This window comes from Nanorana parkeri, unplaced genomic scaffold, assembly GCF_000935625.1.
Source record: "Nanorana parkeri isolate BGI_ZX_2015 unplaced genomic scaffold, ASM93562v1 scaffold1592, whole genome shotgun sequence".
Lineage (NCBI taxonomy): Eukaryota > Metazoa > Chordata > Amphibia > Anura > Dicroglossidae > Nanorana > Nanorana parkeri.
In genome coordinates, this window is record NW_017307860.1 from 288,377 (window position 1) to 311,371 (window position 22,995).

The 22,995-nt window shown below is 45.6% G+C and overlaps 1 protein-coding gene across 1 annotated transcript in view; it reads right to left on the reverse strand.

Annotated features, from left to right (window-relative positions):
- The window catches only part of ABLIM1 (actin binding LIM protein 1), a 60,284-nt gene that overhangs the window by 24,818 nt on the left and 12,471 nt on the right, over nucleotides 1–22,995 (reverse strand). Inside the window, exons 5-9 of the mRNA XM_018570761.1 lie at nucleotides 18,513–18,548; nucleotides 16,434–16,563; nucleotides 14,238–14,357; nucleotides 9,779–9,871; nucleotides 4,163–4,210 (exon numbers count right to left, since the gene is read on the reverse strand). Coding sequence (XP_018426263.1) covers nucleotides 4,163–4,210; nucleotides 9,779–9,871; nucleotides 14,238–14,357; nucleotides 16,434–16,563; nucleotides 18,513–18,548 — 427 coding nt within the window. The remainder of the gene's footprint in view (nucleotides 1–4,162; nucleotides 4,211–9,778; nucleotides 9,872–14,237; nucleotides 14,358–16,433; nucleotides 16,564–18,512; nucleotides 18,549–22,995) is intronic.

Below are 22,995 nucleotides of genomic sequence, written 5' to 3' on the forward strand. Positions count from 1 at the left end.
GCCAGGAGCCCTGAACACCTGACCACGTGCTGGGGATACTGCTACTAAATGCAACACTCTCCCGCTACGTCTTCTCAACTAATGATGCCGACAGACACTGTATTGTGTATGTGTGTGTATGTGTGTGTGTATATGTATGTGTGTGTGTATATGTATGTGTGTGTGTCTATGTGTATGTGTGTCAGTGCATGAGGACAGAAAGGAGACAAATTACACCACAGGGTAATACAAAGGAGAGAGAGGCAAAGGAAGTGGCAGGAATAATAAATACATAAAAAGTAAGGAAAGGAAGGAAAATAAAAAGGAAAAGGAAAGGGAGACAAAGGAATCGAATTAAAGGGACAGGAAAGAAAGGGAACAGAAAGAAAATGAAAGGGAATGAAATGAAATGACAAGGAAAAGGTAAAAAACAACAAAAAGGGGGGGGGGGATCAAAGAGAAATGGAAAGGACAGAGAAAGAAAAAGGGAAGGAAGGGAATGGGAAATGAAATGGAAAAAGAAGGATAGCAAAAGAAAGAAAGGGAGAGAAATGAGAGGAAAAGAAAGGAAAATGGAAAATAGAATGAAAATGAAGGGAAAAAAGGAAGGGAAGGGAAATTGAATGGAAAGAAAGAGAATGCAAAATAAGGAAAGGGAAAGGAGAAGAAAAGAAAAGGAAAAGGAATGGAAGGGAAAGGACAAAGGAAAGGTAAGATAATAGGAAATGAAAGAGGAAAGGAAAGAAGAAAGGAACAAGGAAAGAGGACAGGAGAGGAAAGAGGACAGAAAAGGGGAGAGGAAAGGTAAGGAAATGAAAGAAGAAAGGAAAAAGGAAAGAGGACAGGAGAGGAAAGGAAAGGAAAGAGGAGAGGAAATAGAAGAAAAGGAACACAAAAAAAGAAATGAAAGGACAGAGCAAAGGAAGGATAAAGGGAAAAAAAAAAGATAGAAGATAAAGAAAAGGATATAGGAAGTAAAGGGAAATTTTAAAAATGGAAAGTAATGGTATGGAAAGAAAATGAAAGCTGGAAGGAAAAGACAGAAAAGAGAAACAAAGTAAAGTTGTAATGGAGGAAGGAAGAAAAGGAAAGACAAGGAAAGAAAAGCTGTGAGGGAGGAGGGAGGGGGAAGGATCAGAAATATGAAAGTTGGACAATGCTCTTCTTGTAGTGCTCACATGTAACTTTATGTGGCTCTGGCGCTCTCTGGTGGTGATTTGTGATTTCACAATACGGTCCCCTGAAGCCCTCAGATGGGAGAGCGATGGAGAGATGGAGACGCGTTGTGTGCTATGTGGAGGTGTAGTAGACACAGACACATACACACAGCCTGCCACAGACAGAATTTAGGGAAAAGAGCATCTTTCTAAATATTTTGTAATTTGTCTTTGAAGGCCTGCTGTGTGCACAGGATACATTTCTGTGTTCTCCTTCTACTTTGTGTTCCCATTTATTCTTCTACTTTGTGTTCCCATTTATTCTTCTACTTTGTGTTCCCTATTATTCTTCTACTTTGTGTTCCCTATTATTCTTCTACTTTGTGTTCCCTATTAGTCTTCTACTTTGTGTTTCCTATTAGTCTTTTACATTGTGTATTCTGTGTTATCCTTCTTCCCCCCGTCTATCTCTTTGTCTTCCCCGCCAGCGGAGAGAAGAGGATACACAGGGCCATGCTGACGTAGCCTGACTTTCGCAGAGGTTTTAATGAGTGACAGTGCAGGAAACGGGAAGAAGAGACTAAGCCAAGTGCCCAGAAGCGCTTTGTGGGATTGAGGAAGCCAAGTACTTACTGAGGAGATACGATGAGGCCGCGGGGGGGACATGTTAGGAGGGCGACACACACACAACACACCATAAAACAAAATAAAACAAGACAATGTTACAGAGATATGAGATGGGAGGGAAGAGCGTCAAACAATTACAGATAATCGGAGCTGCGGGGGACACAGATCAGTCAGCGAGAAATAGAATGGTGGAATTTCCTGCTAAACTAAGAGCATTCTACGCTCAAGAAACCCAACCACCAATGAGCAGAGGATTTCCCTCCCGGCACCAATCAGAACTAGCTCCAGTCACACTGAATTGAGTGGTTATTTGGGTTACTTTGGACCCGTCCCTGCAGTCATTCGGGGACGTATTATGCTAAATGTTACCCAGTGAATGGTAGGGGGGCACGGTCTTTCAGCCGGCTGGGTGCTGTACATAGCTTCCTGAAGACATCACAGCACCCTGCCTCAAGAGCTGTCATTCCTGAAGCAAGCAGTGGGCTGGCTAGCCAACATTTTAAAAAAAGGAGACAATCCACGTTTAGGAAATGATTGGCTGCACCAAGCCCCGCAGTGTCGGCGGTGTCACCGAGAAGATGGACATGCAGAGGCCAGGCGGTGACCGCACAGCAAAACAGGCAAGAGAGAATTATCCACAATGTAAGGACAAACGTTACCATACTGCTTGTAGATCGGAGGCTTCCGGTACATGTTCACGCCCTGGTCTGCGGAAAGAAAAGAAGGATTTTTTAGCCGGCACCGGAAAACGCCGAGATGCGAATGTAACATCAGCGACTCTGAACGTCGAAATAATACCAAAATCGTCCTACGGCACTACACGTAAAACAAACCGATGAAGATTCATCATCACATATTATTACTGGTAAAGAAGACGCAAGACAGATGGTGACACAGCGGTGGTAACATGAAGCAGAACAGATACGTATCAGCTTTTCTTCAACAAGCATTTTGTTAAGTGACAAATTGCAACTATTTCGAGAGACGACTGGGAGGCAAAATACCATAGAGGTAGGTGGACGAGGTGTGTCGTGATAGAGACGATCACTCCCTGTTAAATCCTTCACTTTTAGGTTTTATGATGAATATTAAAAGGTTTTTACAAGTTTTATAAGCACCTGGGCCGTTCATGGCGGGGAATCCTTTTACAGATGTATACAATGTATCATGTAAATGTAAAATAAGATCTGAATGACTGATGTGAATAAATAAAATGAGCTGAACCCAAGCACTTTAGTAGTAGTATGTGAATAGTGAGAGGATTGGTGCGCTGCTATTGGATGGATATAAACCCAACACATGAAAAATGATGTGATACAAACAAAACAAAGGAAAGAATTAGAATCAAAGATACAAAGTGAACGCCATACAATGTAACGGGCTATGTAACTACTTTGTGTTCCCATTTATTCTTCTACTTTGTGTTCCCATTTATTCTTCTACTTTGTGTTCCCTATTATTCTTCTACTTTGTGTTCCCTATTATTCTTCTACTTTGTGTTCCCTATTAGTCTTCTACTTTGTGTTTCCTATTAGTCTTTTACATTGTGTATTCTGTGTTATCCTTCTTCCCCCCGTCTATCTCTTTGTCTTCCCCGCCAGCGGAGAGAAGAGGATACACAGGGCCATGCTGACGTAGCCTGACTTTCGCAGAGGTTTTAATGAGTGACAGTGCAGGAAACGGGAAGAAGAGACTAAGCCAAGTGCCCAGAAGCGCTTTGTGGGATTGAGGAAGCCAAGTACTTACTGAGGAGATACGATGAGGCCGCGGGGGGGACATGTTAGGAGGGCGACACACACACAACACACCATAAAACAAAATAAAACAAGACAATGTTACAGAGATATGAGATGGGAGGGAAGAGCGTCAAACAATTACAGATAATCGGAGCTGCGGGGGACACAGATCAGTCAGCGAGAAATAGAATGGTGGAATTTCCTGCTAAACTAAGAGCATTCTACGCTCAAGAAACCCAACCACCAATGAGCAGAGGATTTCCCTCCCGGCACCAATCAGAACTAGCTCCAGTCACACTGAATTGAGTGGTTATTTGGGTTACTTTGGACCCGTCCCTGCAGTCATTCGGGGACGTATTATGCTAAATGTTACCCAGTGAATGGTAGGGGGGCACGGTCTTTCAGCCGGCTGGGTGCTGTACATAGCTTCCTGAAGACATCACAGCACCCTGCCTCAAGAGCTGTCATTCCTGAAGCAAGCAGTGGGCTGGCTAGCCAACATTTTAAAAAAAGGAGACAATCCACGTTTAGGAAATGATTGGCTGCACCAAGCCCCGCAGTGTCGGCGGTGTCACCGAGAAGATGGACATGCAGAGGCCAGGCGGTGACCGCACAGCAAAACAGGCAAGAGAGAATTATCCACAATGTAAGGACAAACGTTACCATACTGCTTGTAGATCGGAGGCTTCCGGTACATGTTCACGCCCTGGTCTGCGGAAAGAAAAGAAGGATTTTTTAGCCGGCACCGGAAAACGCCGAGATGCGAATGTAACATCAGCGACTCTGAACGTCGAAATAATACCAAAATCGTCCTACGGCACTACACGTAAAACAAACCGATGAAGATTCATCATCACATATTATTACTGGTAAAGAAGACGCAAGACAGATGGTGACACAGCGGTGGTAACATGAAGCAGAACAGATACGTATCAGCTTTTCTTCAACAAGCATTTTGTTAAGTGACAAATTGCAACTATTTCGAGAGACGACTGGGAGGCAAAATACCATAGAGGTAGGTGGACGAGGTGTGTCGTGATAGAGACGATCACTCCCTGTTAAATCCTTCACTTTTAGGTTTTATGATGAATATTAAAAGGTTTTTACAAGTTTTATAAGCACCTGGGCCGTTCATGGCGGGGAATCCTTTTACAGATGTATACAATGTATCATGTAAATGTAAAATAAGATCTGAATGACTGATGTGAATAAATAAAATGAGCTGAACCCAAGCACTTTAGTAGTAGTATGTGAATAGTGAGAGGATTGGTGCGCTGCTATTGGATGGATATAAACCCAACACATGAAAAATGATGTGATACAAACAAAACAAAGGAAAGAATTAGAATCAAAGATACAAAGTGAACGCCATACAATGTAACGGGCTATGTAACTATGTAACAATGAATGTCGCTTACTAACCATCGATGTCACTTACTAGGTACCTATGCCATGTAATTTACCGCCTACCGAGGTTCATCTGCTTATATTTTGCCTGTGAAATCAGACTAAGCCATTTCAATCCGGTAGAGGAGCAGATACAACTGCAAGACTCAACCTACAGATGTTCTTTCCTCTAAATCCCATTTGTAATATTAAAAAGAAGAAAAAAGAATTCGATCCCAACAAGGTGCTAATATGAGAAAACTTCCACCCACATCACACAGAGATTCCTTGTAGGTGAATCCCGGCTCATCAAGCACTGGAAATGTAAACACCGCCGAAATCTAGAGGTCAGTTGTGGCAGAGGAGGACCAATAGGATCTGTATAGCAGAAGAACACTGCCATGTGATAGGTGGGCATACAGGAAGTCCCACCACCCATCTCTCTTTATGTACTCGGGAAGTCCCAGCGCCCATCCCTCTGTGTGCATACAGGAAGTCCGACCGCCCATCCCTCTGTGTGCATACAGGAAGTCCGACCACCCATCTCTCTTTATGTATTCGGGAAGTCCGACCGCCCATCGCTCTGTGTGCATACAGGAAGTCGCACTGCCCATCCCTCTGTATGCATACAGGAAGTCCCCCTGCCCAGCGCTCTGAATGCATACAGGAAGTCCCACCGCCTATCACTCTGTATGCATACAGGAAGTCCGACCGCCCATCGCTCTGTATGCATACAGGAAGTCCCACCACCTATTGCTCTGTATACATACAGGAAGTCCCACCACCTACCGCTCTGTATGTATACAGGAAGTCCCACCGCCTATCACTCTGTATGCATACAGGAAGTCCGACCGCCCATCGCTCTGTATGCATACAGGAAGTCCCACCACCTATTGCTCTGTATACATACAGGAAGTCCCACCACCTACCGCTCTGTATGTATACAGGAAGTCCCACCGCCTATCACTCTGTATGCATACAGGAAGTCCGACCGCCCATCGCTCTGTATGCATACAGGAAGTCCCACCACCTATTGCTCTGTATACATACAGGAAGTCCCACCACCTACCGCTCTGTATGTATACAGGAAGTCCCACCGCCTATCACTCTGTATGCATACAGGAAGTCCGACCGCCCATCGCTCTGTATGCATACAGGAAGTCCCACCACCTACCGCTCTGTATGTATACAGGAAGTCCCACCACCTATCGCTCTGTGTGCATACAGGAAGTCCCACTACCCATCGCTCTGTATGCATACAGGAAGTCCCACCACCCATTGCTCTGTATGCATTAAAAGCCACAAGAGGGAGCTATTTTCCCCCCCCCCGCCCCCGGCTCTGTAAGGCACAAATCCAGGAGCATCTTCTCTGCTGCACCCATTTCAGGAACAGAAAGGACGCGCTGGAGTCCTGGCATTGCCCTCATGCTGTTCCCATCCAATAGTGTTGCTGTGCTCTGTACGGGGCGTCTAGACTTTTGGACTGGGGAATGAATGGATTTGAGATTGATGTTTCCCTCCACAGATCAATACTCCAGATATAAATGTATTCCAATGCAAAACAAGCAGAAAAGTCTAAGACGGAGCCAACATGATTCGGGGTCCAGAACTCACCCCCATCCTCAGGGCTTTAAGAGAGGAAATACTGTCAGTGAACAAGGCTGGGTCAGAAGATACAATGTCTGTGATATTCTATCCAAATACTAATTGTCGGCAGCTACTTAATATAGTATTACATGTGTTTTTTTTATGCAATCAGTGAATTTTAACTGATTTGCAGTCGCTGTACAACAGAGGTCAGATTGGGGGAGGGAAAAGCAGTAAAAGGAGCCAATCAGTTCATATGATGGCAATGAACATGCTGATAGGAGGAGAAAACAGAGTGACAGAGATGAGCTCATTGCTATGCTGCTTCTCCTTCACATGCCCCCGGTCACAGGCTGGGGGTGAGTCAAGGATGACCTGGGCTCAGGAGAAGTGGGTTAAATGATGGCCATCATGAGGACATTGTGTGGTAGAAAAGCAAGGAGAGCTCTGGACTCAATGTGAATGTCACAACAAAAGCAGTTTTTAAAAAATATTTTAATAGGCTATTCATTTTGATTTAGTTATTTTTAGCTGGAGGACCGCTTGAAATATTTTCCTATGAATTTAGAGAGTAATAGGTGGAGTGCAGTGGCAGATAAATGCAGTTAGACTACTGGGTGCAGGAGAGAGGACAGTGCTGGACATTTACAGCCGTTGGACCTCGGCATTGAGCGAAACGAGGACTGAGACAAGTTCCTCTACTCATCAGCACATGGTCCAGCTAATGGTGACTTTCCCATTCCGGGTGGAGATAATGCTTTACATCTATAGGAAGCCATGCGTAAGTGGGGGTGCCCTGTAAACGCGGGTTCATCCCTACAGGACAGGTCAGCCATGGGATCCCCAACCAACCAGCCTATGCTGCCTGTGCTGCCTTACCCCGAATCATCTGCAATGAGTTAATGTAGTGCAGCGCTATATATTAGGTGGAACTCGATGGACTTGTGTCTTTTTACAACCTGACTAACTATGTAACTATGTAATATACCCCAATACTGAGATATAAAGGAAACAATGTATCTACAACTGCACTCATGTAAATCATGGCTGAGAAAATAATGTGCAGCAGAGAATGTAACAGAGAAAAGATAATGAAAATGTGCATAAAACATAAACATGTGCATACAGGGGAAAGGGGTCACCTCGCTCCAAGCCCCCTGACGCATAGGGCGGAGCCAAAGTGACGCAATCATGCAAAGCAGAGCTCACACTTGGGAAGACGGTGACGGCAGCTTCCTAGAGAAGAGGTGGAGTGGCACTGAGCACCAGAAGTGTCTGTTACATTTACACATTCTGCACTCATTGGAGGTCTCAGAGGAAACGCCAACACAAGGCATTAGCTGTGCGATTGTTACATTTATTTATTATTTTATTTTATTGTTGCGATTATTTATACTCTATGAACAGATTTGTTTTTATATGCATGTCGGTTTGATTCTTCTGCACATGAACTGGACGTACATATTTACAAATATTGTTTTGCTGATTTATAGGAGAGAACACACATAGGAGGATTGGATACATTGTATATATTTTGTGGTATTATGGGATATAAAAGGAGCGCAGGTGCTGTTCTATGTTACATTGTAACACCGGAGTGACAACTGCTTAAAAGGAGAACTATGAGATGAGTGATTTCCACTCACCTCATAGTTCTAGCCGACCTGTGACAATGAGACTGTCACAGGTCGGCTCAGTAGATCGGGAAGTGAGAACACATATCGGCGTTCGCTCACCTCTCGATCCTGTCACAGCTCTCTGCCGTGACAGGGGGAGGGGCTGGATTCCCCCCTCCCCGCTCCGATCCTCCAGCGCTGACTGGCGGAACGGACGGGGGAGGGGGCGGGTACAGCTGGCTCTGCCTCTAGATAGGCAGAGCCAGCTGTCACTCACGCAGCTGGGCGGATCTCGACATCGATGTCGGGATCCGCTCCGGCTGCGGCGTCTCAGTGTACCGCGAGCTGTAGCTCCCTATATACTGAGCCTAGGGTGACGGGAGGACGCTAGTTTGTGTCCTCCCGTTACCCTAAGGAGAACTATGGGGAAAAGCCCTGACCTCATAGTTCTCCTTTAAAGTGCGACTGCAGACAACACTTGTAAAACAATTCTGGATGGAGTGGAGGTGGATTAGACCCCCGTCAGGTTTTACTGCTGTCTGTGTCCCCGTTACAGAGATTCACTCTCTCTATGAGGCTAGGCTCACACTATAGCGATCCGTGACCACGTGGCAATTGTGCACGAACCAGTGCGGATGGTTACACAGTCACGGAATCGCTCACCACCGCCAAACGTGCTGGTGCGCTGGTGATCCCATTATTTTCTAATGGCACCTCAGTTGCTTCGGGCAGGTCCCCGCCGCAATACTGCCCGTGCAATTAAATGCGGTCGCGGCTAAAAAAGCCATGCGTTGTGTGACACAAAGAAAGGTACATGTACTTTTTTTAGCGATTGTCAAGCGGATGTAACCCCGTCGAAATCAGTGGGACCGCACGGCAACAGCTGTGTGCAATTGTGCACGATCGCGCGGTCCCGGGACGCGCGCCCTGGGATCACCGATATCTGAACCTAGCCTTAGTCCTGGTGGCCGTCATCACTGAAAGTGAAAGAAAATCCCAAATTTCGGGTTGTCATCAGAACAGGAATAGATGGGAAATCTTCCAATGGAGACACTAGTTTTGGTGACCATGACAAGGGATTTCCCTCACTTTGGGGGAATTACCACTTCCTGTTGTGGCTATCGGACAGGATGTAAAAGGAAATCTCCCCAATGGGACACATGTGGCAAAAAAAAAAAAAAAAAAGCTGACTAACCCTCCCTTGCTCTTTCCAAAATGTGTGAAAAGTTTTGGCTTCAGTTCCACTTTATTAGTAGTTTGTTAGGTCAGAATAAGCACAGAGGTTTATATACGTTAGTCTGTAATTATTATTATTATTATACAGGATTTATGTAACGTCAACAGATTGCACAGTGCTTAATGAGTCAATGGGGTTCATTTACTAAAGACAAACAGGCTGTTCACTTTGCAAGGGAATGTTCCCTCGGTTTAGTGAATGAGGTGAAGCTCCATCATTCAATTATGTGCAAGCAGAATAGTCTTTGCAAAGGGACTCTTCAACACATTCACCGAGCTAAGGAAACTCCCCCTGCAAAGTGCAAAGTGAACGGCCGGATTCACCCTAATGCATCGGTTCTACAACTCGATCGGAATCCCCAGACACACAGCAAACGAAGACAATGGACACAGACACAACGGACTCTCCTACGGTCTACACTCGGACAGGACGCAGACAGACACAGCCTCCTACCTGGAATATGGAAATGTTTGGTGGCCTGAGAGTATGTAGGCGTTAGCGGCCGATATGGGAGAGGGGAGTTCCTGCCGCTGTTGGGCTCAGTGCCTCCAAAGGGAAAGAAAAAAAACAACAAAAAGAACACAAAAACAAGAGAAAAAAAAAGATGAAAAGAAATGAAAAAGAGAGAGCGGGACATAAGCGGGAGATCAAAATTAAACCGTAAAAAAAAAAAAAAGATACAGAAAATCAAACAGGAAATCAAACGTTAATCAAGCAGGAAGGACGGTCAGAACACGAGTGACTCCATGTTGTACGGAGAGTCAGAGATATGAAAGTTCGGTCATCACCTGAGAGACAAGCGACCCATTCAGCACCATCACCCCATCCCCCGGTGGTGAAAACAGGTCTGGCTGTGTTATTAGGGGCCGTTCTGTACATGTCACCTTCCTACAAAGCACCGACATATGAGAGCGGCTTTCTAAAGTCATGAATCAGTTTCAGGAAAGTAATAAAAAGGAAATCACATCTTATTGATCGAAATTTTAAAACAACCACAAAAACCCTCTTAATCTTAAAAAGACATCCCAGTCCCTAAACTCTGAGCAACAATGTATCTTATTTGTGTATCACTCGGCTGGAGATCCTCCAATCATCTCTGACACTGTCCTTCCTTCTGGAGGGGGGCTACGTCTGTTCCCCATGGTCCCTGTGTGTGTTGTAGAGTAGTCACCGCTCCAAGACCCCCCCCCCCCCCCTACAAGAAGGACAGCGTCAGAGATGATTGGAGGATCTACAGACGAGTGATACACCAATAAGATACATTGTTGCTCAGAGTTCAGGGACTAGGATGGATTTTTAGGATGTAACTCCGGAGTTTTTTTCATTTTATCTGGAGTAGGGAATACTAAACAGGAGTAGACAAGCTCTGGCACCCCAGCTGCAGTGCACCTACAGGTCCCATGAGGCATTGCGAGACTCTGACAGCCACAGGCGTGACTTCCAGAGGCAGACGCATGATGGGGTCTTTCACCACAGCTGGAGTTTGCCTAAAAAGATTCCAGGATGTTATCAAATGTCTAAGTTGTGACACATCCAGTGCAATCCTTCTACCAGCTGAGCTATTAGAGGACTCGTCATTGCTGAAGACCCTCAGCCCCCTACAAAGCAGCAATTAAGGAACTGTTCTAACGGTGCGCTCACAGTGTCTGACCACCGGCCACTACTGAACACAACACTCTGACCTGTCCACTGTAAATGTGAGGAGCCATTCACTAAGGGCTCTTTTTACACATGTGTATGGGGGGTGGTAAGGCAGCCGTTTGAGTTTAAATAGGCTGTGGATGCATCTCAATGCAATTTTGGCAACCCGGTGTACCACAAAGCACACCATGAGGCGCAGACGTCATTCCACCGATAAATAATTATAATGCTTTACTAAAAATGAAATTACTTTTCTAAGTGCTTACATGCTAATGTTCGGTTCTTTATATAATACCGGGTTCGTAATGCAGCGCACATCTGAGGTCCGCTATACCGCAGGTGTGTTTTACGCGTGCTGGATGCCACACGGCAATGCACACACACCCATGTGATACTGCGTGTGGTGGAAAGGAGAGGTAAAATGCATGTTTTACTAGATGTTACCTCATTGCAATATTGTAAATGGGCCCCTTAGGGTTAGGAGGGTGTTTTGGGGGGTGAATTTGATGGATTCATGTCCTTTCATGAGTACGGAGCGCAGTATTGCCTGTTGTGGACGGGTCCATACATTGAGCTCAAGAAGGACAGAGCCTCTAAAGCACAAACCATGCACTGATTACAATGAGAAATATACGAGGTTTTTTGTAAATGCCCAAAGCTGGACAAGTGAGCTCCGTCCACAAACTATTTCAGGGTATACTGCACTGACCGAAATACACCACTGAGGCTGCAAAATGATAGACGCATCCTTCACCACCACACCGTGGGATCAACAGTGTTACAGACCAATGCAACACTCACCAATGACAATTATAAACTTATGGCCTCTATTGTTAACCAAATGTAATAAATATTGGGGAAAAACTTGTTCAGAGTGACCACAATACTGTAAGAGCCTTACAGAGCTAAATAACATGGACAAAAGTCAAAATGAAATATAGGACAATATACAACTTTAGCCACCTTGTATTATTGAGATATACTATATGGCCAAAAGTTCCGGGACACCTGACCATCACACCACTATGGGCCTATGAGCCATGGGCATTAACATGGAGTTGGCCTTCCTATGTGGCCAAATTATCCTCCGCTATTCTGGGAAGACTTTCCACAAGATTTTGGATGGTGTCTGTGAGAATTTGAGCCTATTTGTGAGGTCAGACACTCATTCTGGATGAGAAGACTACTATATACACATTGGACCCCACATAGGGCTCCAAAAAAACCTCCAGCTCCCAATCTGCATTCCCATTCATCTCAAAGGTGTTCAGTAGGGTTGAGGTCAGGGCTCAGTGCAGGACACTCGAGTTCCTCCACACCAGACTGGTCACACCATGTCTTTATGGAGCTGGCTTTGTACGCAGGGGACAGTCATGGGGGAACAGAAAAGGGTCTTCACCAAACTGTGACCACAATGCTGGAAGAACACAATTGTCTACAATGTCTTTGTATGCTGTAGCAAAAACAGTAGCGCTCACTGAGCTCAATCATATGGAGAGGTGTCCACGTACTTTTGGCCTTAGGCCCCATTCACACTTGCATTTGGGCACATGTTTCCACGTTTGCCACGTGTCATTATAGGGCAGCCCAGTGGGGCCCTTTCGGTAGGCATTTTGCCTGCTGTGTTTGAGGTTTTATCACCAAATATTGGCACTGTAAGTGTGAGCAGGGACGAAGGGAGAAATGATGGTTCCATGTCCATGAACTGCTAGCTATAGAGTGTAGGTGGTGATGGACCGGCTGAAACAAAAGGACAACATTGCGTTTGAGGTGCAATTACCCAAAAAGCTGTGCACCTCATCTGAACTTTTAGGAATGCAGGAGCTCCGCACTGTTCAGAAATGTGTAAAGTGACAGGAAACAAAGAAAACTCTTAAAGACACAGTAAGCACGGGGTGCAGAAATGTGCAAACCAACAATGAGAGGCGGGATCTCCAATCCACATGTGAAGTGTGAACGTGTTATATGAACGAAGGAACCGGTAACTCTAAGTGGCCCCAATCATTTCTAAAGATCAGTTGCAGCGTTATAGGACAGTGCAGTCAGATCCTGCCATCTAATGGCGGACCAGATGTTCCAATGGTGTGTACACTGGGATAGTCCAAGCATACATGTTCATACCTATGAAGAAGGGACAGGCGGACAGCATCATTGCACTTGCAGCTAATAACAATGGGCTGCCCTTAGCTTATCTGTAGAAAATAGATCAAAGCAGTTGGACTCGCTGTGTTTTTCTTGGTCATTGCCTTTGCTGGTCATCCGAATTGTGAATTGAGAAAGCTAGCCGGATGACCAGCACAACATCTTCAAGAAGAATACAGCTAGTCCCATTGTCTTGATTTATTTTCTACAGATAAGCTATGACCTGGGTGAATGAGGAACCTTCACAGACATGCCCTTAGCTCAGTGACAAATGCAGAGTTAGATTTTTCACAGGAAAATTTTAAAAAATTTACATGAGGGCGACTTGCATTTCAGGGTTACCGGTCCTTTAAATTCATTTGGGATTTACACATCTCTATTAAAGGTTTGTTCCACCTCAAAACTGACATTTCAGTGCTGAAGAGTTCAACCACCTAACAGGTTCTTATATCTCTTTGAGTTCCCAGCTATGCCTGCCGATATGCCCAATATGAGGCCACCATCTCTGTGCTCAGATCCAAGCTCCGCCCACATGCTGTGCCCATTATCAGGGGTACCCATCATCTCTGTGCTCAGATCCAAGCTCCGCCCACATGCTGTGCCCATTATCAGAGGTACCCATCATCCCTGTGCTCAGATCCAAGCTCCGCCCACATGATGTGCCCATTATGAGGGGCTCCCACCATCCCTGTGCTGAGTTCCCGGGTCTGTACACCTGCTGTGCCCATTATGAGGAGCTCCCCCCATCCCTGTAATGAGTTTCCGGGTCTGTACACCCGCTGTGCCCATTATGAGGGTCTCCCACCATCCCTGTTGGGGTGGGCAGGGACTGAGCCAGGAACTGTACTCGAAGTTCTCACTGTTAGACCTTAAAAGAGATATAAGAAGTCAGCCGGCGGCTCTGCCTATCAGTCGCCACCCATCACTGAAACGCCACGCTTAGGGGGGGAACGACCCTTTAAGCATGCCGTTGATCAAACACACACAGCAGGCGATCATGACAAGCGGTGCAGCCACCATGAAGCGTGCAGCAAGAGAGCGGCCTCAGGGCTCGGACAGCCAACTTATTGGTTTCCCGCCCCAGAGAAGCCAATAAGGCGCAGGGCGCTGGCGTGACCGGTCCGCTTACCTTTGACATGGAGGATCGGGTGATGTCTGAAAGGGGAGTTGGGACGGGAGTCGCTGAGGGTGGAGCTGAAGCTGCCGGTGCGGGTGTACGAGAAGCGCTGCACACCAGTACACAACAGCTCTGGAAAGTGACAGGACGTAAGGAAGCCGGGAGATTACGGACAGAAAACAGGAAAAAGAGACAGACGGAGGAACAGAGAACAGAGTAAAATAAGAGGCAGGTTCGGGAGGAATATGGAGGACGCAAAACTTTTTAAAATCAAATTAAGCAAAAAGTTATATAGCCTGAGAGAGGGAAAGAAACTCAAAAGGTTACAGGGACAAAAGGGTTAAAGCGGCAGCCTCATTAACTCCGACAAAGACAATTTAAAGGCTTTAAAGAAGACCTTGCGCTGTGACCGCATGAAAAACGTGTCCCACGTCTACCCGATAGAGTGACATGTCGTCACCCGCTCTATACATGGCCGGCATTTCCTGTGGATGAGTGTATTCTGGAGCTGACACATCTGAGAAGCCTCAGGGCTGAGCTACATGGGGGCAAGTTGCAATCAACAACATGCAGTGGGCGGGGACAGAATATTTATTATAGAAGAATCCAATAAAAGTGAGATTAATATTTCATTTATTTTACAAATCTAGAGGGACATTTATTTGGGTCAAAATGGTCAAATGTAAACGTTCTCCTTTTTTTTTTTTCTTGCAAGGTCTGCTTTAAAGATAAACTGTAGGCAGCTATAGAACAACAACACCCTGAACACATTCCAATGACAAGCATAACATCATGATTTATGTCCGCAGACCAGAAGTCAGCCTTCATACTGAGCTGCCACACCCACTGAGAGATGAAATCAGGCTTCCAGTAAACGTACCCGCCCTGGTACCTCATGGACGGTAAAGGAGGGAGACTCAACAGTGATTTGATGTTTGGCAGAAGTAGGCGGAGCAGTGACGCACAATCAGTAGTTGGATCTGTATCTGCGTTATCAAAATTAATCGATTAAAAAAATTTTCGATTAATCGAACACGAAAATGTTAATCAGTAACAGCCCTAAAATAGAAATATCTTTACCTGTGTATATAGCTCTGGATATTTCTGGAGTGTTTCCAACTTGCTACAGTCAACAATTTTGTGTATTTCAATAGACAAATAAGCTGCAAATTGTTTGTTCACAAAATACAGAAGAAAATATCCAAACAATGCTCCCGGCCGATGCATACGATCCTAAAGCTGAAGCTTAATCTGTATTTTGCCTTCCCTGGTTCCTCCCCTCCCCCATCAACATGATAATTAAATTTTAAATAAAACGTTTCCATTTTTATGACATACATTATTTTAGATCATGTGGGTCTCTGTGCTGTTCTATACAATGTAGGCAGATCATGGGTAGGTGGGAGGGGCCAGTAGAGTGCTGTACACAGATTCCTGAAAACATCACAGCACTCAGTGTTCCTCTCAAGAGCCCTCAGTCCTGATACAAGCAGTGGGCGGGATCTTGGGAGGAGTTATGCAAATAGTACAATGCCTTGATGGGTGGATGTCAGGAGTGGGTGTTCCTAGGCAGGCTGTATTTGCATGCAGACCGCCCTAGGTAACGCCCACACTTCTGATGCTGAACCTCCATGATTGAAAGAACTGAATGAAAGGGGGCGGGGCCAGGGAGAGGCAGGCTGGGCAGGAAAGGGCTAGATGGTGCTTGATGTCCTCCAGCCAGGAAATGAGGCGGGCTCTATCTGACTCGCTGCAGCTTCTACTGCACGCTGTGAGGAGCATCATTTGGCCGAAATATAACTTTTATAATCAAAATCTTTATTTTTTGGATGAAGCGGGTAAAGGGTTAAAACCACTGTCGGGGGGTTTTAATTGCCGTTCGTGTCCCCACGGCAGAAATTTCACCTTACTTCCCATCAGGACAGGAAGTGATGGTAAACCTCTTCAATGGGGGGCTCAGGCGAAAACACATTTTTAGTAAATCGAGGGAAGGAGCTGGGACTCAAATTCAACAATTTGTAAAAGCACTTAAAATGGGCCACATAGTGCCTGAAGCCTGTGTGAGAGGAGATGCTACGAGACCACTTTAGCATGCCTTCAGTGAAGTAGATGGCAAGTGTGTTTTGCGCTCGCTGAGAGATTTTAGCACGGAATCCCCTCCCCCAGTAAGGTCTCAGGCACCCCCCCCACCCTTCCCCGGGTACTTACCGGGTCTGTGGAAGTGCTGGGGTGAGCGGGAGATGGTGGGAGTGTAGTTATGGCGGCTGTACACAGGAGAGTTGATGGATCCCTGACTGGTAGATCTCTGGATTATCCGTTCCCGTCCATCCTGGTATCCCTAAAACGAGAGAGCACGGTGACCCCAAGACACATAATAAATACAATATACAGATGTGTGACAACCCAACCTGAGGAGCCCCAGAAGAGGTGACACGGAGAGCGGGACACAACTGTCAGAGCGTTAAGAGACCCTGTCATACGCAGAAAACCCCGACATCCTAAATGTGAACTTGCAGTGATCTGCTTTGCCATAAATTATTTTTTATTCACTTGTATCGTCTCTCTGACTTGCTAGACAATTTGACTTCTCCAGGAAGAGTCAGTTCCCTAGCCCAGCCCCCGCCCCCCTTGCATGTCCTCTCCCTCTGAAATGACTGTCCATGTTGGCCCAGCTCCTTCGCCCCTCCCCTCACTTCCCTACATAATCTTTTATGTAGCAGCCAGGACAGGAGTGACACTTGAGAGACAGCGTCTGCTGGGGCTGCTGACATCACTTCTGCCGTATGTCATTGGCAGCGCCCCCCCCCTTGAAACGGACTATAGCCGCCGGGACTCGGTTCACTTGTGTAAAGTTGACTGTTGGCTTTACACTGGAAGTGATTCTGGTGGCTGAGCTGCCGCCAGAGTGCTTACAGAGTCCCCCCCTCCACCGCTCGCCACCACTGACTTGCTTCCCAGGCTCCACTGACCCTCCTGCGGGCCTGGGACCGGCATGACGGGTATCAGCAGGAAGAGAGACCAGCGATCATGCGTTTGCCAATCTCCTCCCCGCTAAAATGGAGCCGGAAGAGACGCTGATTGCATCACTCCCGGCTCCTCAGCTGTCATTCCCCGGCTAAAGAAGCTGAAAAGGAAGCTATTCAAGCACGAGCTGAACCTGAACAGCTTCTTTAAAGGAAAAAGGTGACACTAGGAGTCTAATAGACCCCTAATGTCTCCTTAGGGCCCGTTCACACGATGTCCGTTTTGTGTGCTGACCGGATCCGTACGCTGCTGCACTCAAAATGCATCCCAATGTATCCCTATGTTTTATGGGCTCCAGTTCTCACGTGCGCAGTCCGTTCAGGTTACGACAGAAAAAATACTGCATGTCACATTTTGTACGGTCAGGAAATGGTCTGGAAACGGTCAGGAAACGCAAACGCGTCAAAAACGCATTAAAAATGCACTGCACTGCAGCTAACATACTAACAGCCCCACTCCAGCATCAAACGCATCAAAAACGCGGCCAAAACGCACTGCATCAGTCTGCAGATCCGCACCTGATCAGGACCTGATATCATGTGAACAGGCCCTTAAAGAGAACCTGGGACCACTAATATGCTATCACAGGCAAGAGATTGTAAGTTTCCCTATGTGATAGCAATGAAGTGATAAGAAAAGAAAGTGCAGGTTCATTAAAGGAGAACTATGAGGTCAGTGTTTTTCCCCAAAGTTCTCCTTAGGGTAACGGGAGGACACAAACTAGCGTCCTCCCGTCACCCTAAGCTCAGTATATAGGGAGCTGCAGCTCGAGGTATACTGAGACGCCGCAGCCGGAGCGGATCCCGACATAGACGACGGGATCCTCCCAGCTGCGTGAGTGACAGCTGGCTCTGCCTATCTAGAGGCAGAGCCAGCTGTACCCGCCCCCTCCCCCGTCCGTTCCGCCAGTCAGCGCTGGCAGATCGGAGCGGGGAGAGGGGAATCCAGCCCCTCCCCCTGTCACGGCAGAGAGCCGTGACAGGATCGAGAGGTGAGCGAACGCCGGTATGTGTTCCCTCACCTCCCGATCTACTGAGCCGACCTGTGACAGTCTCATTGTCACAGGTCGGCTAGAACTATGAGGTGAGTGAAAAGCCCCTCCCCCTCATAGTTCTCCTTTAAATGGTACCTTAGAAGCCCAATTAAAATGACGGGGCTTCTGTACAGCAACGCACATAAACACAAGACGCAATGCACTGAAAAGGTGCGACTCCGCCCTCAGTGTTCAGTTACAGAGACGGACAGGGAGAAGCTTGGACTCACCTCCGCAGATGGAGTCGGGGACAGAGTCCTGGGTGACTGCAAGAAACAAAGAAAACATAATATCAGGAAGTGAACACTGCCGTACGGATTGCAGGATTGCCTCTGGGGACCGAGGAGGAGAGAAGAGGAGGAGAGAAGAGGAGGAGAGAAGAGGAGGAGACTAGACGTCGGAGATTAGAAATAAAATCATCAGTTTAAAGTCAGGTCATTTATGAAGGAACATGAAAGATCCCGACTTCCTGCACCCAAATGTTACTAAATATTATCCGGCCCGAGTTCTATACATATCCCTAAAAAAGAAGAGAGCGTCACTCCAGCTGGCCAAACACAATACAATCTGACTGAACAATCCACAACAGTGCAAGAGATTCTCTAAACAGACTACTGACTCCTATCAGGCCAGGTACATCCTTGTCCCATATACCGTGTTCCCCCGAAAGTAAGACCTAGCGCTATCTTCAGGGATTTATGTAATAGAAGACCTACCCCGAAAATAAGACCTAGTTCGGTGGTAGGTCTTATATTACAGAAATCCCTGAAGATAGCGCTAGGTCTTACTTTCGGGGAGCTGTACATATAACAAAATTTTCAATGTCAAGACCGGTGTTGTGTCTCTAACTAACTGAAAACCGGAGCTTCCAGAGAGGCGGGACAGAGGCGGAGTCTCTGTAGATTCATATGCAGCTGAAGGGAGATAGAGCGGTTACGGAAATAGCCGAGCGGCAAAGGGAACACATATCGACGCAGAACAGAATTCGACACAACACCGGCCGCAGCTCTCGCCCCCACACATGCCCGCCCGCACGCCCGATATCTGTACTGACAGCTGCGGCCAGGTAAAAATAAGACTTTCTCCGAAAATAAGACCTAGTGTCTTTTTTCGTGGAAAACAAAATATAAGACAGTGTCTTATTTTCGGGGAAACACGGTAGATACATCAATCAGGAATTCTGAGGCACAATCAAATTGCAATGTGTGTGGCCAGTTTTAGATTAAGTGCAAAGAGCAGAAATGAGGAAACGATACCGGCGATGTGATAATAAAGAGAAAAACAAGTGAAATGTAAAATGATACATAGTTACATAGTATTTGAGGTTGAATAAAGACATTAGTCCATCAAGTCCAACCTATTAGGATCTCATTCTAGGAGTACCCGTACCCCTGTATATTACCTGTACCCCTGTATATTACCTGTACCCCTGTATGTTACCTGTACCCCTGTATAGTACCCGTACCCCTGTATATTACCTGTACCCCTGTATATTACCCGTACCCCTGTATGTTACCCGTACCCCTGTATGTTACCCGTACCCCTGTATATTACCCGTACCCCTGTATGTTACCCGTACCCCTGTATGTTACCCGTACCCCTGTATAGTACCCGTACCCCTGTATGTTACCCGTACCCATGTATATTACCTGTACCCCTGTATGTTACCTGTACCCCTGTATATTACCTGTACCCCTGTATATTACGGTCCCTTAAGAAATCGTCCAAAAGTTTCTTGAACAATTCCACATTATTTGCTGAGATCGCCGCCTGTGGCAGTGAGTTCCAGACCCTAACTGATCTTACTGTGAAGAACCCCCTTCGCCCCTTGTGCTGGATACAAAACAAAACATCAAAGAAAAAGAAAACAGTAACTAAGGTCACACATGTTATATTACATAGATACTTATTATACTGATACATATATACAAGTTCCTATCAGACCCGCAGTGCAAAAGAATGATTACACAGAATATAGTGGGGGTCCAGTGTTGGCCAGAATTACAGAGGAAGCAGATTTGGGAAAAATTAGCAAATAGTATGGACTGGAGGTCCTGATCCCTCTATATAGATCTTTATTATCACTAGAGGGATCCCCAGCAGGAGGAAGGAGGTCCTGATCCCTCTATATAGATCTTTATTATCACTAGAGGGATCCCCAGCAGGAGGAAGGAGGTCCTGATCCCTCTATATAGATCTTTATTATCACTAGAGGGATCGCTAGCAGGAGGAAGGAGGTCCTGGGCTGTTTAACTGATAGACCTGATAAGCAGCCCAATAACACACTCAAAGAAACAAACAAAAATAACAAATGTAAATAAACCTCAAATGTAAAAAGAACAAAGTCAGGCTAATAGGACAAGTTGGTCTTTCCCCTATATCCCTATACAGACACTAGATGGCGCTGTCAGCGTGGATCCTCAGCCCTTATAGCCGGTGTACAGAATGGGAAATCCAGTTTAAAAGTAGAACTCTAGGCATCAAAATACTCCCGGATAATGTACACACTTTAGATTTCTTGATTTCTAGATATGTAACTGCTCTAGTCCTACTATTCTCCTTCCTGTGGTGTGATGGGGGGCATGGGAGCAGTGGCAATGCAGTGACTACATGCCCCAGGTGTCTCTATGTTTCAAGCTACTGTGGCCGTGGCCACTGTGCTGTTTGGGCCAATAGGAAAGACCACTGGCTGCAGGGAGCTGCATCATTCTGACATCCCAATAGTACTGAGAACTACAGGGGGCCATTAAAATGTCAGCTGGCCTTGACAGGAAATGGCTGCTGAGGCTCCATATTGCACAGCCAGAAGTTTCCACAATACTATTGCCACAGGAGAGTACACAAAGTTTCCCGGCATGGAGAACATGGAGCTGTAAAAAGAAGTCCGGACCCCGTCTGCAGCAAAGATACATAACAATAATCCAAACTGCAGAAATGCTTTAAATCTTTATAATTAGTATTTCTCGTGTGGTCAGCCTGCTGTGTATAATATTCTATTGAACACTGAGCCATTAATGAACGGGCAGGAATGCTGAACCACATAGCGGGTATTGTCCCGCGCCATCCGCATGGCCGCCTCCCCCCTGACCGCTCTTATTAATCCAGAACATTACAAATGTCATTGTGTCATCAGCATAATGAAAAGGAATGAATTTTCCAGCGAGAACAAACAGAAAATAAACAGAATGATCACGTCCCGTCCCGTGCTCGGAAGCGGCTGACCCCGGAGAATAGAAATACAGAAAACTTTCTAGGAATCAGATTTTGCGCACAAAATAATTAAACCGCTAATGGCAACAAGTGAGTGAGCACCAGACAGGACGGGAACACGGCTGTTATCACCTGTCTGCCAGAAGGTTCCCTGCGGCATCAACTCAACTTTACATGACAACAAAATTCAATGTAAAGTCCAATCAGTAAAATCTCAGAAGAATTAACATTCAACGTTACATTACAAGTCATTGTCAGACTTTGTAAATCAGAAGATTTCATTAAATTACTCTCCAGTGATCCTGCTATGGAGGTAATTGTCCAGGTGATTCCTGTTATATGGTAACAAACTCCACAATGTATCCTAACAAACTCTACAATGTATCCTAACAAACTCCACAATGTGTCCTAACAAACTACAATGTGTCTTAACAAACTCCTCAATGTATCCTAACAAACTTCACAATGTATCCTAACAAACTCCACAATGTATCCTAACAAACTCCACAATGTATCCTAATATTTCCCAAATGTATTTCTTCCTAACATTTCAAATATAAAACCTCCAGAGATTTTTTTATCCCAACTTACACTCTCGTTGTTTGATGAGGACCTGTCACTTCTGGGGCTCTGTTGGTGAGAGGTGACCGCTTATTAATAACATTTACCCATGTACACATTATTTACTACACAGACTAAACACCGAGAGGCCTGTTTATAAAAGGCTGCAATTCATATTTTGTCCTTTTTATGGATTCTGATGGTTGTGCCTATTTATAAAGCCAATCCAGGGATTGCTGAAACAATGTGAGCAAGGTGAATGTAACCCGCTTTTAGATGGAATTTGCCAGTTTCACTCATTTTCTTGCAGAGAATGACACCAATGACTTACTCTGCCCTAAACCTTGACCCTTTTATTTTTGGTGAAGAGACATCAGAGAAGGAATTTCCTTTAAGGTGACATCAGGGGGTGAATGAAAAAAAGTATATTTTAGTGGCAAAATGAAAATCAGATATTTGGCCAATCTTTATAAAAAGGCCTCTTACTGATACAAATAAAAAAATAATGAATTAAATAAAAAGGAAATTAAAGATTATTCTTCTGGAACCCAAAGCCAGCTGAGGAAGAAATTTCTGCGATTTGCTGCAGTAAAATTGTGAATTAACATGTTTTTATATAATATTGCTTAACCAACATAATGTATATCCAAATTCAGAGTAGAAAGCTGATCACACGTTATGTTCGGTTCATACAATCTCCTTTAAAGCTGAACCATTAGGCCACCATTACATTTACTAACAGCTGTGTAGTGTGGAGACTGGCCTAATTCATCCAGGTTGTATCCGACCTCTACATGGCTGCTGGTAAATCTAGAAGCGATTGGACAATGAGATTGTAATGTGGGTGATGACGTTTAAGACAATCTGTGGTTATCTTTCATGTTGATGTGAAAATGAAAATGTTAAATGAAGTCCACCGACATTCGGCTATTTCGGGGGGGG